We start from the raw sequence: 22,145 nt of genomic DNA, 5'->3' as shown, positions 1-22,145 counted from the left end.
AGCTACTTCCAACTGTACCCCAGAAAGTAAGAGGGGGAGATGAGGAAACAGAAACAAGAACAGAAGGTTAAAGGGTTCACACAGTAATGACTTCTTAATGACCGTCGGCTGACAAGGACCAAGTTCTTTCTTTCCCTTCTGACGGAAAACTATGGGATGCCAGTTTAGTCACCCACACTTAAACAGTTGGAGATAAATGCTATTGCCTCTTCCCTTTTGCCAGCCTTTCCTAAAGGAATACTCACACTCAAGACTGTCTTCCCTCTAGACTCGACTCTGAAGTAATGCAAACAGATTACACAGGTATATAAAAATTTAAACCTGTGGTCCCCAACACGGTGCCCGCGGGGGCCTTTGGCAGCGCCCGCCAAGTGCTCAGGTCTGGCCTGGCCCCGGGCGCGCGGTGCTTGGGGGTGGGGGTGGGGGGGGGGGGGGAGAAGAGAGCGCTAGCGCCGGCCCCGGGGCGCTTGGGGGGGGGGGGAGAGCGCCGGCCCCGGGCACGCGAGGGGAGAGCACCAGCCCCTGGAATGCGGCTATGGGGGGGGGCCCCGCCCCCCCGGGTGCCCGGCGGGCGAACGGCCACGCCCCCCGGCAACCCCAAATGGTTGGGGACCACTGATTTAAACTATATTTGGCACTGATTCTACCCTGGAAACTTCCTGCTGGCTTGCAGAGAAAAGCCTTCCCTGAATTGTTTTTTTTTTTTTTTTGGTCTTTTGCCAAAAAGTAACCCACACCCATCCACACACAACCAACTTTGGTAAGTCTACATTACAACACTAAACATTTTTTAAAAAACCCTTTCAGGTAAAAGTGACATCAAAAGTGGCAGACTATTTTGGAGAATGTAAACATTTTATGGTTAAGATATGTTTAATCACAAATACCATAAATGCAGTACTAAACATTCAGTGCTCAATCTTTAGAACTTCAATATTAGAATTTTACTGCATAAAACAGTGAACAACATGTAGTGTTTGCAAGGCTGGCTGGCTCTTCACAACTAGTTAGAAGGCATTAATGGAGTAAGGCAAGTCAGGCAAAGTCTGTACAAATAGCAGACATGTTAGAGTTTCGTAGAAGGAGGCACAAATTCAAGCTTTGGTTCCCACAGCTGTAGCAGTGTACTTCAGAAGAGGCATCTTCAAACTGGGACAGGGAGGAGATAGTGAAGAAGACATACCCAAACACTCTTCAAATTCATCTAGAACCCAGTACCAGTCACTGGTAACAATGTATTGCCTCTAAATTCTGAAACCCTCTTCACCAGCTCATACTCAAGATTACCAAGGCACTGTGCAAGTTGGAGGCTGTGCTTGTTAGCATTTTAAAAGTAGGAGCGTAACTTTTAAACAAAGGCACATTTCTGATAACCAGAGAAAGTTAACCACATGACTAATCAAAATAATTTTGCTTTATACATCAGTAGGTGAGCTTGATAACAGCAGGTTTGAAGGAGAGAAAGATGGCTTCCGCTGGTTTTCATTCTGCTGGTTTGCATTCTTCTAATTCATGAGGACACACTCCAGACTATAACAGAAAAATGAGGATTGGAAAAGGTGACAGTTCTTCTCCCCCCACTCATCTCCCCATGTCAAAGAGGCATAAAAAGCAAACCCTGTAACTTAGGGTGTCTCTAGACTACAGGGTTTTGTCGACAAAAGTAGACTTGTCAACAAAACTATACTTGTGTCTACACTACCGCTGAGTTCTGTTGACAGTAAGTCGACAGAACACAGCAGTTCTGTCAACAGCGGTAAACCTCATTCTGTGGGGAATAATGCCTTTTGTCAGAGTTCTGTTGACAAAACGCGCTATTGCATCCACAGTTTTTTCAAAAGAGAGCATCTATCTAGACTGTCGAAAAAGCGGCTTGCTTTGTCAACAGAACTGGCTGTAGTGTAGACACTCCGTCAACAGAGGCTGTCAACAGTATCTGTTGACAAAAGCCTGTAGTCTAGATGTACCCCTAAAGATCTGAGCTACTGAACAAAGTCAGAATTTCTTTTTTTTTTTTTTTTTTTAAGTAATTTCCTGAGTGTTTTCCCCACAATTTGCTTTTAGAATTCATGTACTGGGTATCTTTCACCTATGGTCACAATTCTGTTGTTAGTATTACAAGTAGTTGCTATAGATTGTGTCACAAACAGGCCCAAAGGTGAGAAATTAATATGTTGTCAAAGCTCAAGGAAATGCTTAACTACAACATCATTAATTCAAACAGCTGAACACTAAGAAGTGCAATTAGTTCAGTTCACTAGCTTGACTGTGGCCAGAGCAAGGAAGACTGTAGACTTGTGCAAGCTCCAGACAGATTTTCACCTGCAGTTCTATGTATAGCTCTTACCCAAATTTAACTTGTCCAACTGCTGAATCTTGCCAGATGTACTGTTATGGATATAATAGCCACAAGCCCATATAATAATTGGTATCAGACAAGGGAGCACAATTTCTTTCCTTTTAAAACTTCTGCTATACGCATATGTTTAAACAGCTTGTTCACTGTTGATTAATCCTTGAAAACTACCTGTCGACCTTCCCCACCCAGCCTTCTGCCCCAGCAGAAAACCTAGTGCCTAGTCAGTGGGGTTTCCTGTACTCAAGTGAGGCTAGGCAGATCAAGATTCTTGCCTGGACTGAGTTTAAGTGCAGACCTGCAGTGACACTAGTGCAACTGGGCTGCTGTAGTGCTTCAGTGAAGACAATACTACACTGATAGAAGAGAGCTTCTCCCGTTAGGGTAGTTAATCCACCTCCACGAGATACCAGCTATGCTTAAGGGAGAAGCTCTCCTGTTGACATACTACTGTCTGCACAGGGGACTTAGGCTGGTATGACTGTCATTCCAAGGCATGTATTTCTCTGGTCTGAGACACATTTTCATATCGGTTTAAGTTTAAAGTAACAAGGTAGTTAGGCCAGGTCTATATTTAAGGCTACATCTTCACTACCGGGAAGATCAACCCTGGAGTTCGATTTAGCGCAGTGGTCCCCAACACGGTGCCCCGCCCCCAGGGCACAGGGGCAGCCCCAAAAGTCAAAGTCAGGGGCACCTGCTAAATCAAAGTCAGAGGGAGCCCCCCTGTCAGTGGTGGAACTCCTGCAAGGAGTAAGGGAAGCCAATAGAAGCGTTCAATCCCATCAGCCTTCAATTTGAGTTTCCTTGCTGTCCCTACAATTGAAGTACATCAACTCCAGCTACTTAGTTAACATAACTGGAGTTGCATATCTGAATTCAACCTTTGCCTTTAGTGTAGGCCTGGCCTAAGCACTAGTGAGGAGTGAAGAGGGTCTCATATGAAGCTTCCCTACTTTGCTTGACCTTACTTCTGGGCTGGCAGACAGTAAGGGGAAGCTGGTTGGCTGGAGTACTCATTATGGGATTAAGAAAAGGGCATGAACCAACACAAGGCCAGACTGCTTTGCAAGAAAAAAAAAAGTGACTTAAGGATTTGAACTGGAGTCTAAAGGATTCTTAAATACTTTTAAATTCCTAAAAATTCCTCAAACTCATCTCACAGTATTTATCTCCACAGCTCCTGCCATCTAAGGTTCTCAAAGAAATTCATGTTACTCTTCAGAAACCCCAGCGTAGTATGCCACATCTCTATTTTAATGAGTGAGAAATGGAGGCAAAGAAGTGGTCAAGTGATCCCGTCATATTCAGTGAGTCACTGGCAGAGCTGGGACTCAGGAGTCCCAGTGTCCTGTGGAATCCCATTTTTGCTTCGCACTTAAGAGCCAAAATTCAACAGGTAAGGTCCCCCTAACATCAGAACTCATAGATTATGTTCAAACATCAATTTAGCAGCGTAAAAATTACTTTGCATGCTTGACAGATGTAATAGCCCAATCCGGCTAAGTCAGCATACAGAGTGAACCTTAACTTTTGAATGTTATGGCTTATGTACTAGCATCAATCCTCTCTGGCTGTGACTAACTTTTTTACATTCTTATGCCCCATGTATGCTAGTCCAATTGACAAACCAGTGCATTAGCTAAAAAACCAAACTTACCAATGATGATGATGATAATGATGAGAACAACTGCTATCAATATTGCCCACATCTGTTTTAAAAAAAAGCGCAAAATTTAGTAAAAGCCATTCATCTTCCTGTAAATAGCAGACATGATTGTAAGACTAAAATTTTTTTGTAATGCTGCATTTGTAGGTTGTCATTAAAGCCATATCACTGAATTTCTTCCTCCTACATCTCCAACACCTTAAATACATACACTCATTTATCCTTGGCCACCTCTGTGTCCTGGGGAATGTTATGTGTAAAGGGAAATGGCCAGGCCATCTAACTTTTGTCCAGTTCATCTAGTTCACTAAGACAGATGTTCATTAAGGACCAGATGCTTCATTCTTAAATGCTACTCACCATGAACAGAGGATGTTGAAATTGGCCATACGTTTTCATGGTTAAAGTCACTTTGATTACTGCCCCTTTGTGTAGCATTTGCTTCTAGTTCTTAGTAAGTTTAATCTGTATTGGAAATACTCGAGTCACGGTACCTTACAGTTCTTCCACCAATATTTTCTTTTCAGCTTGGCAGCACTTGTCTCAAACTGGGAAGCTCCTGCCTGCAGTGCATCAGCACGGTCATCCAATTCTGACAGCTTCTGATCTCGTTCCAACACCTTGTCCACATTAACCCTCATGATGTCAACCACCTACAGTGATTTAATAGTCATAGTAAGTTATTCGTTCATTCAATATTCTTTCCCCTGAACATTAAGCATGGAGCAGATCCCAACAAATACCTTTTATAACAAACGTTGTTCAAGTGTTTGTTTTTAAATAAAGCAGAAGATAGTCTTTTTGATTAAGGGTAGCCAAAATTGAGCTTAGGCTCTTCTTAGTTCCACAACTTTTTTTTTTTTTTAAACTAAGTAATTGAGTTGGAGATTCCCAATACCTGCCTTGTGATTTCAATATCAGAAACTTAATCTAGCATGTTAGACAAGATGACTCTTCTTTAAGAAATACTATTATGGAAGCCATATCTGGCATTTGAACAATACAGTGTTTCTTTTGACACACAAAAAAGCTGAGGTCTGAAAAGAAAGTTGTGTGCCACCCTCCCCCGACTAAAAGAAATGAGACACTCAGCCAAGAATGGTTTGATACACAACTAGAAATTCCTGGCGATTGTGGATTTCCAAATGGGAAAGATCATTTTCTGTCAGAAATCAGAGTCTCACAAAACAGTTAGCATGCAGCTAACATGTTGGCTCAAGTTATTCCTCTTTTCAGGAGCAGGTCATCACCTGAAAAGCATCACAGATTTCCTGCAATGCATCTCAAAATGATAGTTCAGATCACCAGAGGGACAAACAGTGAAGACATGCTAGCTTTTTGTTCATACATCAAAGCAGACAAATTTAAATTTTTTTCCCCCTGCACAACACTTCCATATATCTGCCCTCTGCTATGTTTCCCCAAGGCCAAAGGGATGATAAAGCTGCTCTGTATAAGAGCCATACCTCATCTACTTGGTGTTGGGTTTGCTGAAGGCGACGATTACTGCCAGAGGCATTACTAGAGCTTCCAGGGCCACTTGTCGACCTGCAGTGGAGAGATAATCATATAGTTAATTACATGTATTTATTGCCTGGAAGCTTGCTGATCTGCAAAGATAGGGTATACAAACCAATGACCATAACAAAGAAAGGAAGTAAGGACATCCCCCAAGGAAGTAAAATGCAGCTGAAAAGTTAGTGTTCTTTTGCAGTGAAAGAGTGGAACTTCAGCAGCAAGCATTAGTCATAGAATTCAGATAGAAATGTAGCCGTGTTAGTCTGGTGTAGCTGAAGCAAAATACAGGACTATGTAGCACTTTAAAGACTAACAAGATGGTTTATTCAGTGATGAGCTTTCGTGGGCCAGACCCACTTCCTCAGATCAAAGGAGGTGGGTCTGGCCCACGAAAGCTCATCACCAAATAAACCATCTTGTTAGTCCTGTATTTTGCTTCATAGAATTCAGTCAGTGTTCTAAACTATCACTGGAGAGCTCAGAAGCACATGGGAGAGAGAAGAACAGCACTACAGATCAAGGCAGAGTGCATAAATGGTGTTCAGGCATTGTAATAATCACGAGTGTGTACACGCACTTCCCCCCTTCTATTGAATTTGGGAATTCAACAGCTTCTAAAAAAGTATTTAAACTCAAAGATTGTCAGTTATTGGAAGCATGTGCCACATGGTACTTGGATTCCTAGAAGTTCACCACAGAATAGAGGAGTGGTCCCCAACGTGGTGCCCACCGAATGATCTGCGCGCAGCACATGCACGGTGCCGGCCCCCGCCCCAGGCGCGCAGCACATGCGCATGTGCGGCCATGGCCCACTCCCGGACGTGCAGCGCGTGAGCGGCTCCACACCCAGACGCCCTGCGGCCCCGAAAGGTTGGGGAGCACTGGAATAGAGGAACTTAAAACTTATATTGGACAAACTGGACAGTCCTTACGGGAAAGAATTAATGGGCACAAATCAGATATCTGCAAAGGGAACATACAAAAACTGTTGGAGAACACTTTAATCTCCCTGGGCATATGTTAACAGATCTTCAAGTAGCTGTTTTGTTACAGACCAATTCCACAAGCCAAATACACAGGGAAGGACTGGAACTACAACTCATTCACAAGTTCCATTCTCACACCCATTGACTGAATAAAGATACTGGGATGCTGGATGGCTGGGTCACTATCAACCTACCAAACAAGAAGGCAACAATGGTTCTTTGTCTATGTAGAATCTCATGATACCATCTACATGTTTTGTCAGTCTAAGTCCGTGGTCACCGATCTGTCGATCGCGTTCGGGGCCCCCCCCACCCCGCAACCGTAAGAAGCTCCACTACCTACCTCCAGCAACAATGGAGGTAGTGCTGGCTTCCTGCGGGGTGGACGGAAGTCCGGCAGCTGCACGCCACTTCCAGGGTTTCTGGAATTGCGCTGCCTGCTCCCCTCCTCCAAATCTGGGGGGTGGGGGAGAGAAGGGGGCAGGAGAGGAGGGGAAGGAGGTAGGCATCCCGGGAGAAGATTAGCACTGGGGCTTCCCTCCTCTGCAGGGGAGAGGGGAGGAGTCCCAGTGGGAGGCACGCACTGGGGCTTCCCTCAGAGGGGGGAGGGGGTAAAACAGATGGGGGGGGTCAGCCCCAAGGGGCATGCATGCAGGCTTCCCTGCTCCGTGGGAGGGGAGGGGGGAGGAAGAGGGGGAATCCTGGGAGGAGGCTGGTGCAGAGGACTCTGCCCCCACTGGCACCCTGCCCCTTGCCACAGAACCCTGTCCCCTGCCCTCCTGGAACCCTGTTCCATCTTCCCAGCCACAGAACCCTGCCCCCACTGGCCCCCTGCCGCAGAACCCTGCCCCCACTGGCCCCCTGCCGCAGAACCCACTAGCACCCTTCCCCAGTACCATGTCCCCTGTTCCCACTAGCACAGTTGGGGCCACATTAGTGAGGCTTGGGGGGAGGAGGTTTTTTTTTTGGCATCTCACTTGAGAGACCCCAACTGACTTTTCTGTGGATCAGTGAACCCTGACTCAAAACAGGTTCCCTGACCTTCTCAGAAATAAAGACAATGCAGAAACTTTGTGTGTTCGACACAGTATTCTACTTAAAAAATGAAGCCTGGCCAACAAACCCCCAATTGGGGCCAAGCCTCCATCTGGCCACAGCATCAGAACACTCCTGCACTCCCCCTTCCCCTAGATCTGAGCCTGGAACCCCCTGCCCTGAGCCCCTCACAGACCCCAATCCAAATTCCTGTACCCTCACATCCACAAGCCTGTGGCTTGCTTAGTACCCCAACCCTACAACTGACCCCAACACTGCCTGGCCTGGAGTCCCCTCCCCGAGCCAACATCCCCTTCTCCACCTCTTCCTGCATCCAGATTTCCTCCCAGAGCTTGCACCTCTCACCCCTTCCCACACCTAAATCCCTTATTCCCACCCCAGAGCCTACACATCCTGCCTCAGCCCAGCGAGGGTATGGCTAGACTGCAGGAGTTTTTCAGGATTCCGGAGATCTCAGAAAAATTCTGCATCCAGGGATGCGTTTGTTCTTCCGCTTTTTTTAGTGGAAGAGCAAACATGCTCTTTTGGTCACCCCCTATATTCCTCTTTCCATGAGGAATAAGGGGGCTTCCAAAAGAAGGGGTTTTCCTGACATTTGGTCCAGTCTAGACAGGCCAAATGTTGGAAAAACCTCTTCCTACTGAAGAATTGAAAAAGAAAAAAAAGCAGCAGTATAAGGGTTGGGAGTAGCAAGTGATGGAGAGGAGGAGGAGAGAGGGTGGGGCTTCAAGGAAGAGGCGGGGCTATAGATCTTGGCTTGTTCTGTCATTTAAAAAGTGATCTTGGGTATAAAAAGGTTGAGACCACTGATTTAAGAGTTCTGACCATTTGTTGTTTGCTAATTAATGGTTCTTATCTGCCTCTTGACTATCAAGCCTTTAGGTACTTCGAAACTATTTATTTTTCTATTACATTCCTGCTCAGCTTTCCCCTTGATATATTTTTTACCCACTGACTCGTCCCCCATTCCATTTTTCCCTTCTTCCACCTCTCCCTCCCTACTCCCCTGTTTATTTTGGTCCTGGACATCCAACACTCTTGTCATCAGAAGAAGTGGGCTGTGCCCAAGAACACTCATGATACCATCTACATGTTTTGTTAGTCTTTGAAGTGCTACCACACTATTTGTTGTTTTAAAAAACACAAAACAAAAAAACCCCCAATGAATAATCTAGCAGCACCTTAAAGGCTAACAAAACATGTAGATGGTATGAGCTTCCGTGGGTACGACCTACTTCTTCAGGAGGCAGTGGCTAGTACCAGATGTTTCAAAAGTAGGTGCAAGAAGCCCTGTAGAGAAGTGACTCTCAATCTTTTCAGACTACGGTATCCCTTTCAGGAATCTGATTTGTCCTGCAAACCCCATCGGAGGAAGAGGAACAGGAACACTGTACATTAGGCATCTGAAAGGTTAACCAGTTAGCACAGGGGTCATCAACCTACGGCTTGCAAGCCAAATATGGCTCCCGAGATACCTAAATATGGCTCTGACTGGCTGAGCACCTGGGGGGCAGGGCACAAGGAATTGTACTTCCAACCAACTCTGAAAAGCAGCATTCACCTTCCTTGTGCCTTGAGGGTAAGCCACTGCTGGGGTTGTGGCATGGGATCAGGATAGGACCAGAACCGTGTGGTGGGCAGATGGTGTCAAGGCCCATGGGGGGAGGGGGCGGGACTGGGGTACACGCTAGCCCTGAGCCATTGGCAGGCAGCTGCCAGTGTTTTTAAAAACAGCTGTTCCAGGTTCCAGCGGAAGTGGCATGTTGCTCCAGGCACTCTAAGGAGTGGAGACAGGAGGGCGCTGCTTCAGCCCTCATCCCCATGGGAAGCGGGGAGGAGGCAGCAGTGTGCTAGTAGCTGGGTTTGGCCTTCAGCTAGCAGCCGAGCCGTGTTTTTCTTCCCTAGGAGGCTCAAGGGCCAGCACTAGGGTCACCCTCCTCCCCACCTTCCCTTGTCTCCCAGCCCCTGCCTGTCTCTTCACCCCTTCCCGGGGCCCCATCTTCTCTTTCTCTCTCTCATGGTCCATCCTTCCCATCATCTTGGTCTCTGCCCTGCCAGCCATGACCCGCTCCCCTCCAATCTCTCACTAGAGTTGGCAGCTTGGTGGTAGCAGCCTCAGTCTTTCTGCCCTGTCTCCAGCACCTCGCACCGGAGAGCTACAGCTCAGTGCCTGGAGCCTGTTCTGAGTGGTGAATGGCTCCCCAGACTCCATGAATCTACCTGCCCTGAGGGGGAGTGGTGGCTGCCGGCAAGTTCCGGCCTTCCAGCGCAGTCTTTTGTTCTCCTAGCCAGTAGTTTGTGCGCCCTATGCTCCAGGACTGGAACCTGGCCGCAGTGCAGCTGCTCCTGGGCTGGGATCCAGTTCCAGCCTATGGGGCAGCCACCCACCAGATGGTCCTGCCCTGAAACCAGAAAGCTAGAGGTTGGCTGAGGGGTGCAGGTATCAGGAAGGCAGGTGATGAGGGAAGGGGGAGAACTAAGAGGCTTATGCTGAGGGCAGTGGAGGGGCCAGGACAGGAGAAGAAAGGGGAAGGCACCAAGAGGCAGGGTGGAGGGAAGAGAAATGACAGGGGGTCAAGAAGAGACAATGAGGGGAAAGAGCAGGAGAAGCAGGGGGATGTGAAGGTGTCAGTGGGCGTAGGAGGAGACAGAGTAATACTGGGAGAGGAAAGGGAAGGGCCAGAGGGGAGGGACAATGGGAGCAAGAGGAAGGAAGAGGAATGGGGAGGAGTGGATGTCAGGAGAAGAGGGGGTGAAAGGAGGGGTGTGTGAAAGCAGGCTCTTTGCTGGCCAGGCCTCTCGCGCGTATTCCATCCGAGCAAAAGGTCAACTTCCCCTTGATGAAAACCCCTTATATTATGTAACTTAAAGATCAGTGAAGAACAGGAACAAAAAACAGACCTGAAAAGTTAATGTAAAGTTCATGCTGGTTGTGCTGACTGTGCCATACCAGATAAGACAGAAAAGGAAAAACAGGAAACCATCTCACTTAACAGACATAGTCTGTTAGCCTATCACAAAAAGCGCACAAAAGCTTTCTCTATAAAACAGCTTCCCCTCCTGTATCAAATTGAGGAATCCTGAATAAACAGTGGAAGGCAGAATGAGCCAGGTCCGAGGACTGATCACCTGAGGGCCACCTCCCGCTCACCGAACCAAATGAGTTCCTGTAGAGCATAACGTATACCAAATATTATGTTGTTGTTGTAGTAGTTTGTGTGTCTGTTAAATGTAAGTATTATCTGAAATTGTTTAGAGGTATTGTTAAGTAGTAGTGTTAAGAGTTTTAGATAAATGATTAGTCTTATAAGTAAGACTGATGTAAATGTAACTTAATAATCCCTAGTCCCTTGTTAACAACTATTGGGATTTAGAGAAACCTCAAGGAATTTTCTTTACTGTATTGCATTTTGCTTATTGGTCCTTCTAATAATTATTTGGTGCCTACCTATGTAAGAAATTGATAAAATAATAATTTATACATAGAAGCCCTCTAATAAAAGTTTAAAAGATATTTAATAATAGTTTGCCTGTTTCTGCACCTCCCTGGGGCTAGCCACATTTCTGAACATTTTACTTTAAACTGCAAGGAGGACATGAGGAAGGCAGAAGATGGAGCAAGTCATGTGTGGGGATGCAGAGGGGCATGAATGGTGTGTGGGTGGGCACCAGGGAGGAAGGTGTTGGGAAGGAAGAGGAACCAGGAGGATGCAGGGGGTCTAGTTCTTTTGTTCTGGTGTCTGGGGACTTTCATGCTCTGTTCCCTGCTCCTGAGTCCTAAGTTCTAGGCTGGGGACTGTTCTAGGTCTTATGAATTGAGGCGCTCTTAAATATCTCCAAAAAACACACCCCAATCTTGTGCCCTGAGACCATCATACACCTGACTATTCGTTCACCTCCCTAGTTCAAGTAGTTGACTATCTGATAAGCAAATGCTTATTGGATAGTCACACTAGTCTTTCCTGTCCCCTTTGCGGTCTCTATTAGAAAGAGGCAGCAAGGGGGTGGAAAAGAAGAGGGGATGCTTCAAAGTGGAAGTGCCACATGACCCTGGGTTCCACATGGTGCTGCTGCTTTGAAACACCACATGCAGCCTGGGGCCAGCTGGGGAGTTCCCAGGCTACACACAGCCTTTCAAAGTGGCAGCGTGGCATAGTGCCCAGGATCAGCTGGGGACTCACTCTCTAATCTTGGGCTCCGGGCGGCACTGCCACTTTGAAACGCCACGTGGAGACTGACGCCAGGCTCACTGCAGCATTTCATAGCGGCAGTGCCACGTGAAGGCCGGGGTCCACGCAGCACTGCCGCTTTGAAATGCCGTAGGGAGCACAGGGCCAGTGGGGGACTGCCCTGCACTCCCTGAAGCGCTTCTGCCTTTGAAGTGTAGCAACCTGAACTCCTCATCTCCCTACATCCCAGGCTTCTGCACCCCACACATACCCCAGCCTTGTGCCCTGAGCCCATCATACACTCCAACCCAGATTCTTGCACCCCCCACATCCCCAACCCCATGCCATACGATTGACTGGATTTGACCAGTTATGATGTAAACTTCAAAGAAATGTGCAAAAAGATGCAGCAGCAAAAGTCCCATTAAATAAAGTCTGTGAGCACAATGTTTCATTTATGCTATTATTAATCACCATATCAATGATCAATAATATTACATTGTATAATTTCAGTCATGCAAATGGGCATTCTTATACCGCTCTTTGTTGACCACTTGTTCTGAATTTTGATGGAGTCTGGGACTTCGGTTTCAAAAAGTTGCTGACCCCGGAGTGAACATCACCCTTAACGGGTCATGTTTACTAGTTCCAGTTAACCAGTGGGGATTGGAGCAGCTCCTCATCCACTGTGGCTCCAGCTCCACAGGGCCCACCACAGACAGGGGCTGTTCCAGGCATCTGGAACAGCTCCCATTCGCACCTGGGCCTGCTGTATCACAGGCAGGAACTGCTCCAGCTGGGCTGGAGCAGCTCCCCTTAATTGGCTAACAAGATAAACGGGAAATAAGCTTCACACAGAATCACAGAACTGTGTCCTATAGACAACCACCTAACCTCAAGATGATTCTTACTAACAGCCACAAGACATACCACACTAATACCAACCCTGGTACCTTCCCTTGCAACAAACCCCGTTGCCAGCTTTGTCCACATATTCACTCTGCTGATACCATTATTGGACCTAACCAAGTGAGTTATAAGATCAAGAACACATATTCCTGCGCATCCACAAATATAATTTATGCTATCATGTGCCAAAAGTGTCTGTCTGCTTTGTACATTGGACAAACGTCTCAGACACTTTGCCAAAGGATCAATGCCCACAAAACAGATATTAGACAGGATCACAAAGAAAAAACAATTTGCCATTTCAACCAGAAAGGACACTGTCTTAACGACTTAATTACCTGCATCCTGCTTCAGAAGCCTTTTAAATCTGCACTTGAAAGGGAATCCTCTGAACTGTCATTCATGCTGAAATTCCACACTACGCATGGGTCTCAAAGACCCTAGCTATCTTACCCATTACAAAGATAGCTTCCCCAATTATCACCTCTAATACCATAAGCTCACAGACATTTACCCCCCCCCCCCCTTCTGTTCTGAAATTTGATTTGTCCTTTTCATGTGTGCGCATTTAATTGTATCCTTTGGTATATATGGTTGTGACAATTTTCTTCCACTATTTGATCTGAGGAAGTGGGTCTGGCCCACGAAAGCTCATCATCTAATAAACCATCTTGTTAGTCTTTAAAGTGCTACACAGTCCTGTATTGTGTTTCAGAACTGAAAGGGACCTCTAGAGGTCATCGAGTCCAGTCCACATCCTCACAGCAAGATGAAGCACTGTCTAGATGACCCCTGACAGGTGTCTGTCCAACCTGCTCATAAATATCTCCAGTGATGGAGATTCCACAACATCCCTAGGCAATTTATTCCAGTGTTTAACCAACCTAAACCTCCCTTGCTGCAATTTAGCCCATTGCTTCTTGTCCTAGCCTCAGAGCCAAGAACAGTTTCTCTCTCTCCTCCTTGTAACACCCTTTCAGATATTTGAAAACTGCCATCATGTCCCCTCTCAATCTCTTTTCTAAACTAAACAAGCCCAGTTCTTGCAGTTTTCCCCTCATAGGTCACATTTTCCAGACTTTAATCAGGGTTGTTCTTTTCTGGACCCTCTCCAATTTCTTCACATCTTTCTTGAAATGTGGTGCCCACTTAAGGATGTTAAGAAGCAGGTAATTAGGTAATTGTGTAGTCCAGCAGTTCCCAACCAGTGTTCCGTGGACTGATGCCAGGCCACAAATCACTGGCTGCCAGGCTGTGGCGACTATGGAGGTCGGGGCTGGGATACACCACTCAGTGCCTCCACTCCTGCTGCAGCTGTTGGAAGAGTCCTACCCTGCTCTGCCCTGTCTCTCAGCATACCAGCACTGGGCAGGATTTGGGTCTCCCCCAGGTCATGGAAGAGCGGTTCGCTGCACAGCAGGAGAGCCGCACAGAGCCCAGCACAGCAACCTTAGAGCAGCTGCTAACCAGGCAGCAGCACTAAGCTGGGAGGCAGCGCAGGGCCAGGTGAGTGGGGGCCAGGGCAGACACTGGGGGTTCTGAGAGTGGGGGAGCTCCACAAGGCAGGGGAATAACAGTGGGGGGCACTGGGGCATCTGAGGAGGGGAGCTGGCACTGGTGGCAGAGTTAGTAGTGAGGGAGCTAGAGGAGCAAGACTGGGGATGGGGCTAAAATTGGGCAGGGGGGTTGGGTGCACTGGGCTCTGGAAACAGGAGGCTGGCACTGGTGGAAGGGCTGGCACTGAGGCATTGGGGGGCTGAGTGCAGAGGACTCTGGGGTTAGCAGCTAGTGCTGGGGCATGGTGGAGGACTCTAGGGTTAGCACTGAGGGGCTCTGGAGGCCGGGGCTTCTTGTACCATGGACCAGCAAATCCATTCCCAAACTTTTGGTGGACCGGTAACATTTTATTTGCATATTCACAATTTTGCTAATGCACACACAAATAAAATGTTACCGGTCCACCAAAAGTTTGTAAGTGGGTTTGCCGGTCCATAGTACAAAAAAAGATTGGGAACCACTGGTGTAGTCTAGATACAAATTGTATCATAAGAACATAACATAAGAACGGCAGTACTGGGTCGGACCAAAGGTCCATCTAGCCCAGTATCCTGTCTGCCGACACTGGCCAGCACCAGATGCCCCAGAGACGGTGGACTGAAGACAATGATCAAGCGATTTGTCTTCTGCCATCCCTCTCCAGCCTCTGAAACAGAGGCCAAGGACACCATTTTATCCCCTGGCCAATAGCCTTTTATGGACCTAACCTCCATGAATTTATCCAGCTTCTCTTTAAACTCTATTATAGTCCTAGCCTTCACAGCCTCCTCTGGCAAGGAGTTCCACAGGTTGACAACACGCCGTGTGAAGAAGAACTTCCTTTTATTAGTTTTAAACCTGCTACCCATTAATTTTATTTGGTGTCCTCTAGTTCTTCTATTATGGGAACTAATAAATAACTTTTCTTTATCAGCCCTCTCCACACCACTCATGATTTTATAGACCTCTATCATATCCCCCCTCAGTCTCCTCTTTTCTAAACTGAAAAGTCCCAGTCGCTTTAACCTCTCCTCATATGGGACCCATTCCAAACCCCTAATCATTTTAGTTGCCCTTTTCTGAACCCTTTCCAAGGCCAAAATATCTTTTTTGAGGTGAGGAAATCACATCTGTACACGGTATTCAAGATGTGGGCATACCATAGTTTTATACAGGGGCAGTAAGATATTCTGGGTCTTATTTTCTATCCCTTTTCTAATCATTCCTAGCATCCTATTTGCCTTTTTGACCGCCGCTGCACACTGTGTGGAAGTTTTCAGAGAACTGTCCACGATAACTCCAAGATCTCTCTCCTGATTTGTCGTAGCCAAATTAGCCCCCATCATACTGTACGTATAGTTGGGGTCATTTTTCCCGATGTGCATTACTTTACACTTATCCACATTAAATTTCATTTGCCATTTTGTTGCCCAATCACTCAGTTTGGTGAGATCTTCTTGGAGTCCCTCACAGTCTGCTTCTGTCTTGACTATCCTAAACAGTTTGGTATCATCTGCAAACTTTACTACCTCACTGCTTACCCCTTTCTCCAGATCATTTATGAATAAGTTGAAAAGGATTGGTCCCAGGACTGACCCTTGGGGTACACCACTAGTTACCCCTCTCCAATCTGAAAATTTACCATTTATTCCTACCCTTTGTTTCCTGTCTTTTAACCAGTTCGCAATCCAAGAAAGGACCGTCCCTCTTATCCCATGGCCATGTAATTTACACAAGAGCCTTTGGTGAGGGACCTTGTCAAAGGCTTTCTGAAAATCTAAGTATACTATATCTACTGGATCCCCCTTGTCCGCATGTTTGTTAACCCCTTCAAAGAACTCTAATAGATTAGTAAGACAGGATTTCCCTTTACAGAAACCATGTTGACTTTTGTCCAACAAATTATGTTCTTCTACATGCTTCACAATTTTATTCTTTACTAGTGTTTCGACTAATTTGCCCGGTACTGAAGTTAGACTTACCGGTCTGTAATTGCCAGGATCGCCTCTAGAGCCCTTTTTAAATACTGGTGTCATGTTGACTACCTTCCAGTCATTAGGTACGGAAGCCGATTTAAAGGATAGGTTACAAACCACAGATAATAGCTCAGCAATTTCCCATTTAAGTTCTTTTAGAACCCTTGGATGAATGCCATCCGGTCCCGGAGATTTGTTAACATTAAGTTTTTCTATTTGTTCCAAAACCTCCTCTAATGACACTTCAATCTGGGACAGTTCCTCAGATTCATCACCCACAAAGGACAGTGCAGATTCGGGAATCTCTCCAATGTCCTCAGCCGTGAAGACTGAAGCAAAGAAATCATTTAGTTTCTCCGCAATGGCTTTATCGTCCTTGATTGCTCCTTTTATAGCTCGATCATCTAGGGGACCCACAGGCTTTTTAGCAGGTTTCCTGCTTCTAATGTACTTAAACATTTTGTTATTTCTTTTTGAGTTTTTGGCTAGCTGTTCCTCAAAATCTTTTTTTGCTTTTCTTATTACATGTTTACACTTGATTTGACAGTGTTTATGTTCCTTTCTTTTTATCTCACTAGTATTGGACTGCCACTTCTTAAAAGATACCTTTTTGTCCCTCACTGCTTCTTTTATATGGTGGTTAAGCCACGGTGACTCTTTTTTAGGTCTCTTGCTAGGTTTTTTAATTTGGGGTATACATTTTAAAGACACCATAATAGAGGCCCAACTTAAAAGTTTCCATGCAGCTTTCAGGGATTTGGCTCTAGTCACTGTGCCTTTTAATTTCTGTTTAACTAACCTCCTCAATTTCAAAAAGGGGAATTACACAAAAATAAATGCCAGGGTGCTGGACTGCTGAGGTGTTCTTCCCACCACAGGAATGTTGAATGTTATTATATTATGGTCACTATTCCCAAGCGGTCCTGTAACGGTTATATACTGGACCTGATCCTGCACTCCTCTCAGGACTAAATTGAGAATTGCCTCTCCCCTTGTGGGTTCCTGCACTAGCTGCTCCAAGAAGCAGTCATTTAAGCCATTGAGAAATTTTATCTCCGCTTCTCTTCCTAAGGTGACCTGTATCTAGTCAATATGGGGGTAATTAAAATCCCCCATTATTATAGAGTTCTCTATTTTGGTAGCCTCTCTAATCTCCCACAGCATTTCTATGTCAGTATCGCTGTCCTGGTCAGGTGGTCGGTAATATATCCCTACTGCTAATTTCTTATTATTGGAGCATGGAATTTCTATCCATAGCGATTCTATGGAACATGTTGATTCACTTAATATTTTTATTTCATTTGATTCTACATTATCTTTCACATACAGTGCCACTCCGCCACCCACCCGGCCTGCTCTATCCTTTCTATATATTTTATATCCCGGTATGATTGTGTGTCTCAGATTTTCCTCATTCCACCAGGTTTCAGTGATGCCTATTATGTCTATCTCCTCATTTAATATGAGGTACTCTAGTTCACCCATCTTATTAGTCAGACTCCTAGCATTTGTGTACAAGCACTTTAAAAATTTGCCACTGGTTATTTGTCTGCCCTTCCCTGATGCATTGGATTCCTTTGTATGCGGTTGTTTGTCAGCTCTGGCCAATGGTTTGCCCTCTCCCCTCCTCTCTTTCAGACTACAGCTTAGAGAATCTCTATCAACGGATTCTCCTCTAAGAGAAGTCTCTCTCCGATTTACGTGCATCTCGGCACCAATCGGCTTTCCCCCATCTCAGTTTAAAAACTGCTCTACGGCCTTTTTAATGTTTAGTGCCAGCAGTCTGGTTCCACCCTGGTTTAGGTGGAGCCCATCCTTCCTGTATAGGCTCCCCCTCTCCCAAAAGTGTCCCCAGTTCCTAATAAATCTAAACCCCTCGTCCCTACACCATCATCTCATCCACGCATTGAGACTCTGAAGCTCTGCCTGCCTACCTGGCCCTGCGCGTGGAACTGGAAGCATTTCCGAGAACGCCACCATAGAGGTCCTGGATTTCAGTCTCTTACCTAGCAGCCTAAATTTGGCCTCCAGGACATCTCTCCTACACTTCCCTATGTCATTGGTACCTACATGTACCACGACCACCGGCTCCTCCCCAGCACTACACATAAGTCTATCTAGATGCCTCGAGAGATCCGCAACCTTCGCACCAGGCAGGCAAGTGACCACACGGTTCTCCCGGTCATCACAAACCCAACTATCTATGTTTCTAACGATCGAATCACCCACTACTAACACCTGCCTCTTCCTAGCTGGCATTCCCTCCCCATCAGAGGTATCCTCAGTGCAAGAGGATACCGCAATATCCTCTGGGAGGAGGGTCCCAACTACGGGATGGTTTCCCTCTGCTCCCATTAAATGCTCTGTTCCCTTGAGACTTTCATCCTCCTTAAGAACACTGGGGCTCTCAGACTGGAGGTGGGACAGTACTACAGTGTCCCGGAAAGTCTCATCAACATAGCTCTCTACCTCCCTTAGCTCCTCCAGTTCAGCCACCCTGTCCTCCAAAGCCCGAACTCGGTCTCTGAGGGTCAGGAGCTCCTTGCAATGGCTGCACACATACGCCACCTGCCCACAGGGCAGGTAATCGTACATGTTACACTGGACGCAATAAACAGGATAGCCCCCACTCTGCTGCTGGGCTTCTGTCTCCATGTTTGTAATGAATAAGTTTAAGTATAAACTGGGATTCTTTTTAAACTTCTGGAGTATAGATTATTCTAAGAGTTAGGTTTTAAAGAAGGACACAAGTCACTAGTGCCCTCTAAACTCCCTCTCCAAACTCTCCTGTTACCTGTTCCTGGTCATGCTCTCCCTGGTCGCTGAGTCACAGGCTTATATAGCTCTGGTAGTCCCTCCCCCTGCCTGAGGCTCGGCCAATTAACAGAGGCTTCTAGATTTCAAACCTTTTAGAAGCTCCTTCAAACAAACAAACCAAACAGACAAACACAAGCTCAGCACACTGCAAACTCCCCCCCACACAAACACACACTCCAGACAGCCACTTACCACAAGAGTCCCGTTTTTACTCCTCTTTTACCTGGAGAACTCCCTCTCCAAACTCTCCTGTTACCTGTTCCTGGTCACGCTCAACACAATTAGTTGATAAGGGAAAGCACTACCCCACTCTGACTCAATTAGCCTCATTTTACACAAGTACCCTCGTTTGTTGTATGTGTGCAAATTGTGTGTGCATATATCTACACACACACACACACACACACAGCCCCTCCCTCAGTAAATTCCACTCCAATACATCTGATGAAGTGAGTTTTACCCATGAAAGCTTATGCCCTAACAAGTCTGTTAGTCTCCAAAGTGCCACAGGAATCCTCAAAGTCACTATAAACACCCTGCGGAGGCCAATTTAGAAGATACTCCATCACACTGTGACATTTTAAAAACAACACCAAATTACCATGTTTAATTCATAAAAGAAAACAGCACAAAACCAAAAGAAAACAAAAAATCCCCACAATACCTCTCCCTCAACCAGCTAGGCCAAAGAAACAAAAGGCTATACCTTTCTTTTGTTTAAAAGGCTCCCTCACTAGCTAGTGGCTCAGATGAATGCCTTTGTTTATTTCACAGCCATCAGTCATGGAGTCAAAGCAGAACCAGAGTTTACACCATCTCTGCACACTATCTAGAAATAAAGACTTTTTTGACTCAGACTTTAAGGTCAGAAGGGACCATTATGATCATCTAGTCTGATCCCCTGAACAGTGCAGGCCACAGAATCTCACCCACCCCTCCCAGAATAATCCTCTCACCTAGATCTCAGATATTGAAGCCTTCAAATACTTTGAAGGCCCCAAGATGCAGAGAATCCTCCAGCTGTTATCTGTGCCCCATGCTACAGAGGAAGGCGAAAAACCTCCAGGGCCTCTGCCAATCTACCCTAGAGGAAAATTCCTTCCCGACCCCAAATATGGCGATCAGCTAAAGCCTGAGCATGTGGGCAAGACTCACCAGCCAGACACCCAGAAAGTTCTCTAGAGTAACTCCTATCATCCCTCCATTGGCCTATTCCCACTGATAATGAATGGTCAATTAGTTACCAAGATCATGTTCTCAAACCAACCCCTTATCATAGAACTGGAAGAGACCTCAGAAGGTCATCAAGTCCAGCCCCCTGCTCTAGGCAGGACCAATCCCATCTAAATTTCTGTCACCCTAATACAGGGGCAGGCAAAATATGGCCCAGAAAACTGCAAGATCCGACCCAGTACCATGCTGTGGACTAGCAGGGGCTTCAGGCAGACTCCCTGTGCGCTGCCTCCACCCAAGTTGCTCAAAGTGGCTGGCTGTGGTGGGGGCCACCTGCCCGTGGCCCTTGCAGCTGACCACAAGGGCCCGGCAAGTAGGGAGCCTGCCCGTGTCCACTTGGCTGCAGGCCAAGAGCAGCCACCTAAATGAGGCACCGTGTAGCCCGAGCCTGGCCCCCCCCAGACGCGCCCCCCCCATGTAGCCCGAGCCTGGCCCCCCCCAGACGCGCCCCCCCCATGTAGCCCGAGCCTGGCCCCCCCCAGACGCGCCCCCCCCGTGTAGCCCGAGCCTGGCCCCCCCCAGACGCGCCCCCCCATGTAGCCCGAGCCTGGCCACCCCCCCAGACGCGCCCCCCCCATGTAGCCCGAGCCTGGCCGCCCCCCCAGACGCGCCCCCCCCGTGTAGCCCGAGCCTGGCCGCCCCCCCAGACGCGCCCCCCCCATGTAGCCCGAGCCTGGCCCCCCACAGACGCAGCCCCCCCCGTGTATCCCGAGCCTGGCCCCCCCCACGCGCCCCCCCATGTATCCCGAGCCTGGCCGCCCCCCCAGACGCGCCCCCCCCATGTAGCCCGAGCCTGGCCGCCCCCCCAGACGCGCCCCCCCCATGTAGCCCGAGCCTGGCCGCCCCCCCAGACGCGCCCCCCCCCATGTAGCCCGAGCCTGGCCCCCCCCAGACACGCCCCCCCATGTAGCCCGAGCCTGGCCCCCCCCAGACACGCCTCTCCCGTGTAGCCCGAGCCTGGCCCCCCCCAGACGCGCCCCCCCCCGTGTAGCCCGAGCCTGGCCCCCCCCAGACGCGGCCCCCCCCGTGTAGCCCGAGCCTGGCCCCCCCCAGACGCGCCCCCCCCCGTGTAGCCCGAGCCTGGCCCCCCCCAGACGCGGCCCCCCCCGTGTAGCCCGAGCCTGGCCGCCCCCCCAGACGCGCCCCCCCGTGTAGCCCGAGCCTGGCCCCCCCCAGACGCCCCCCAGCAACCGCCGAGAGCTGGGCGGCCGCAGGGCCCGTCACACCCTCCCCGGGCCCCGCACTCACATGGCGGCGGCGCGAGCCTCTGCGGGGGAGTCTAACGGCGCGAGGCGACACACAGCACTGCACCGGAAACCGCCGCGGGGCAGGCGGGCGCGGTCCGGATGTGACGGTTGGGGGGGCGGGGTCGGACACGCCCCGCCCCCAGCCCCGCCCACCGACTGCTCCCGAACATCGCGTGCTCGCCGCGTGCGCCTGCGCCTGCGCCTGCTGCCTTGGGCACTGTAGGGGCAGGGGGCGGGGGCTTCGGGCTCCTGTGTGTCCCGGGGGGGGTGGGGGGGACAGGCGGGGGCGGGTGTCTGTGTGTCCCCGGGGGGGGGGGGACAGGCGGGGGCGGGTGTCTGTGTGTCCGGGGGGGGACAGGCGGGGGCGGGTGTCTGTGAGTCCCGGGGGGGGGGAACAGGCGGGGGCGGGTGTCTGTGTGTCCCCGGGGGGGGTGGGGGGGACAGGCGGGGGCGGGTGTCTGTGTGTCCCCGGGGGGGGGGGACAGGCGGGGGCGGGTGTCTGTGTGTCCCGGGGGGGGGGACAGGCGGGGGCGGGTGTCTGTGTGTCCCTGGGGGGGGGAACAGGCGGGGGCGGGTGTCTGTGTGTCCCGGGGGGGGGAACAGGCGGGGGCGGGTGTCTGTGTGTCCCGGGGGGGGGGACAGGCGGGGGCGGGTGTCTGTGTGTCCCGGGGGG

General features: G+C 48.7%; 1 protein-coding gene across 1 annotated transcript; it reads right to left on the bottom strand.

Moving 5' to 3' along the window:
* Positions 1–691: 691 nt before the first annotated feature.
* VAMP3 (vesicle associated membrane protein 3) lies at positions 692–21,666 on the bottom strand. Its single transcript, XM_075906111.1, has 5 exons — positions 21,474–21,666; positions 5,492–5,573; positions 4,520–4,678; positions 4,017–4,068; positions 692–1,530 (listed from the first exon to the last, which is right to left on the bottom strand). Coding segments are annotated over exons 1-5 (315 nt in total). The 5' UTR covers positions 21,476–21,666; the 3' UTR covers positions 692–1,510.
* Between the last annotated feature and the right edge of the window lie 479 nt (positions 21,667–22,145).

This window comes from Pelodiscus sinensis, chromosome 23 (assembly GCF_049634645.1).
Source record: "Pelodiscus sinensis isolate JC-2024 chromosome 23, ASM4963464v1, whole genome shotgun sequence".
Lineage (NCBI taxonomy): Eukaryota > Metazoa > Chordata > Testudines > Trionychidae > Pelodiscus > Pelodiscus sinensis.
This window is presented reverse-complemented; position numbering and strand designations above follow the sequence as displayed.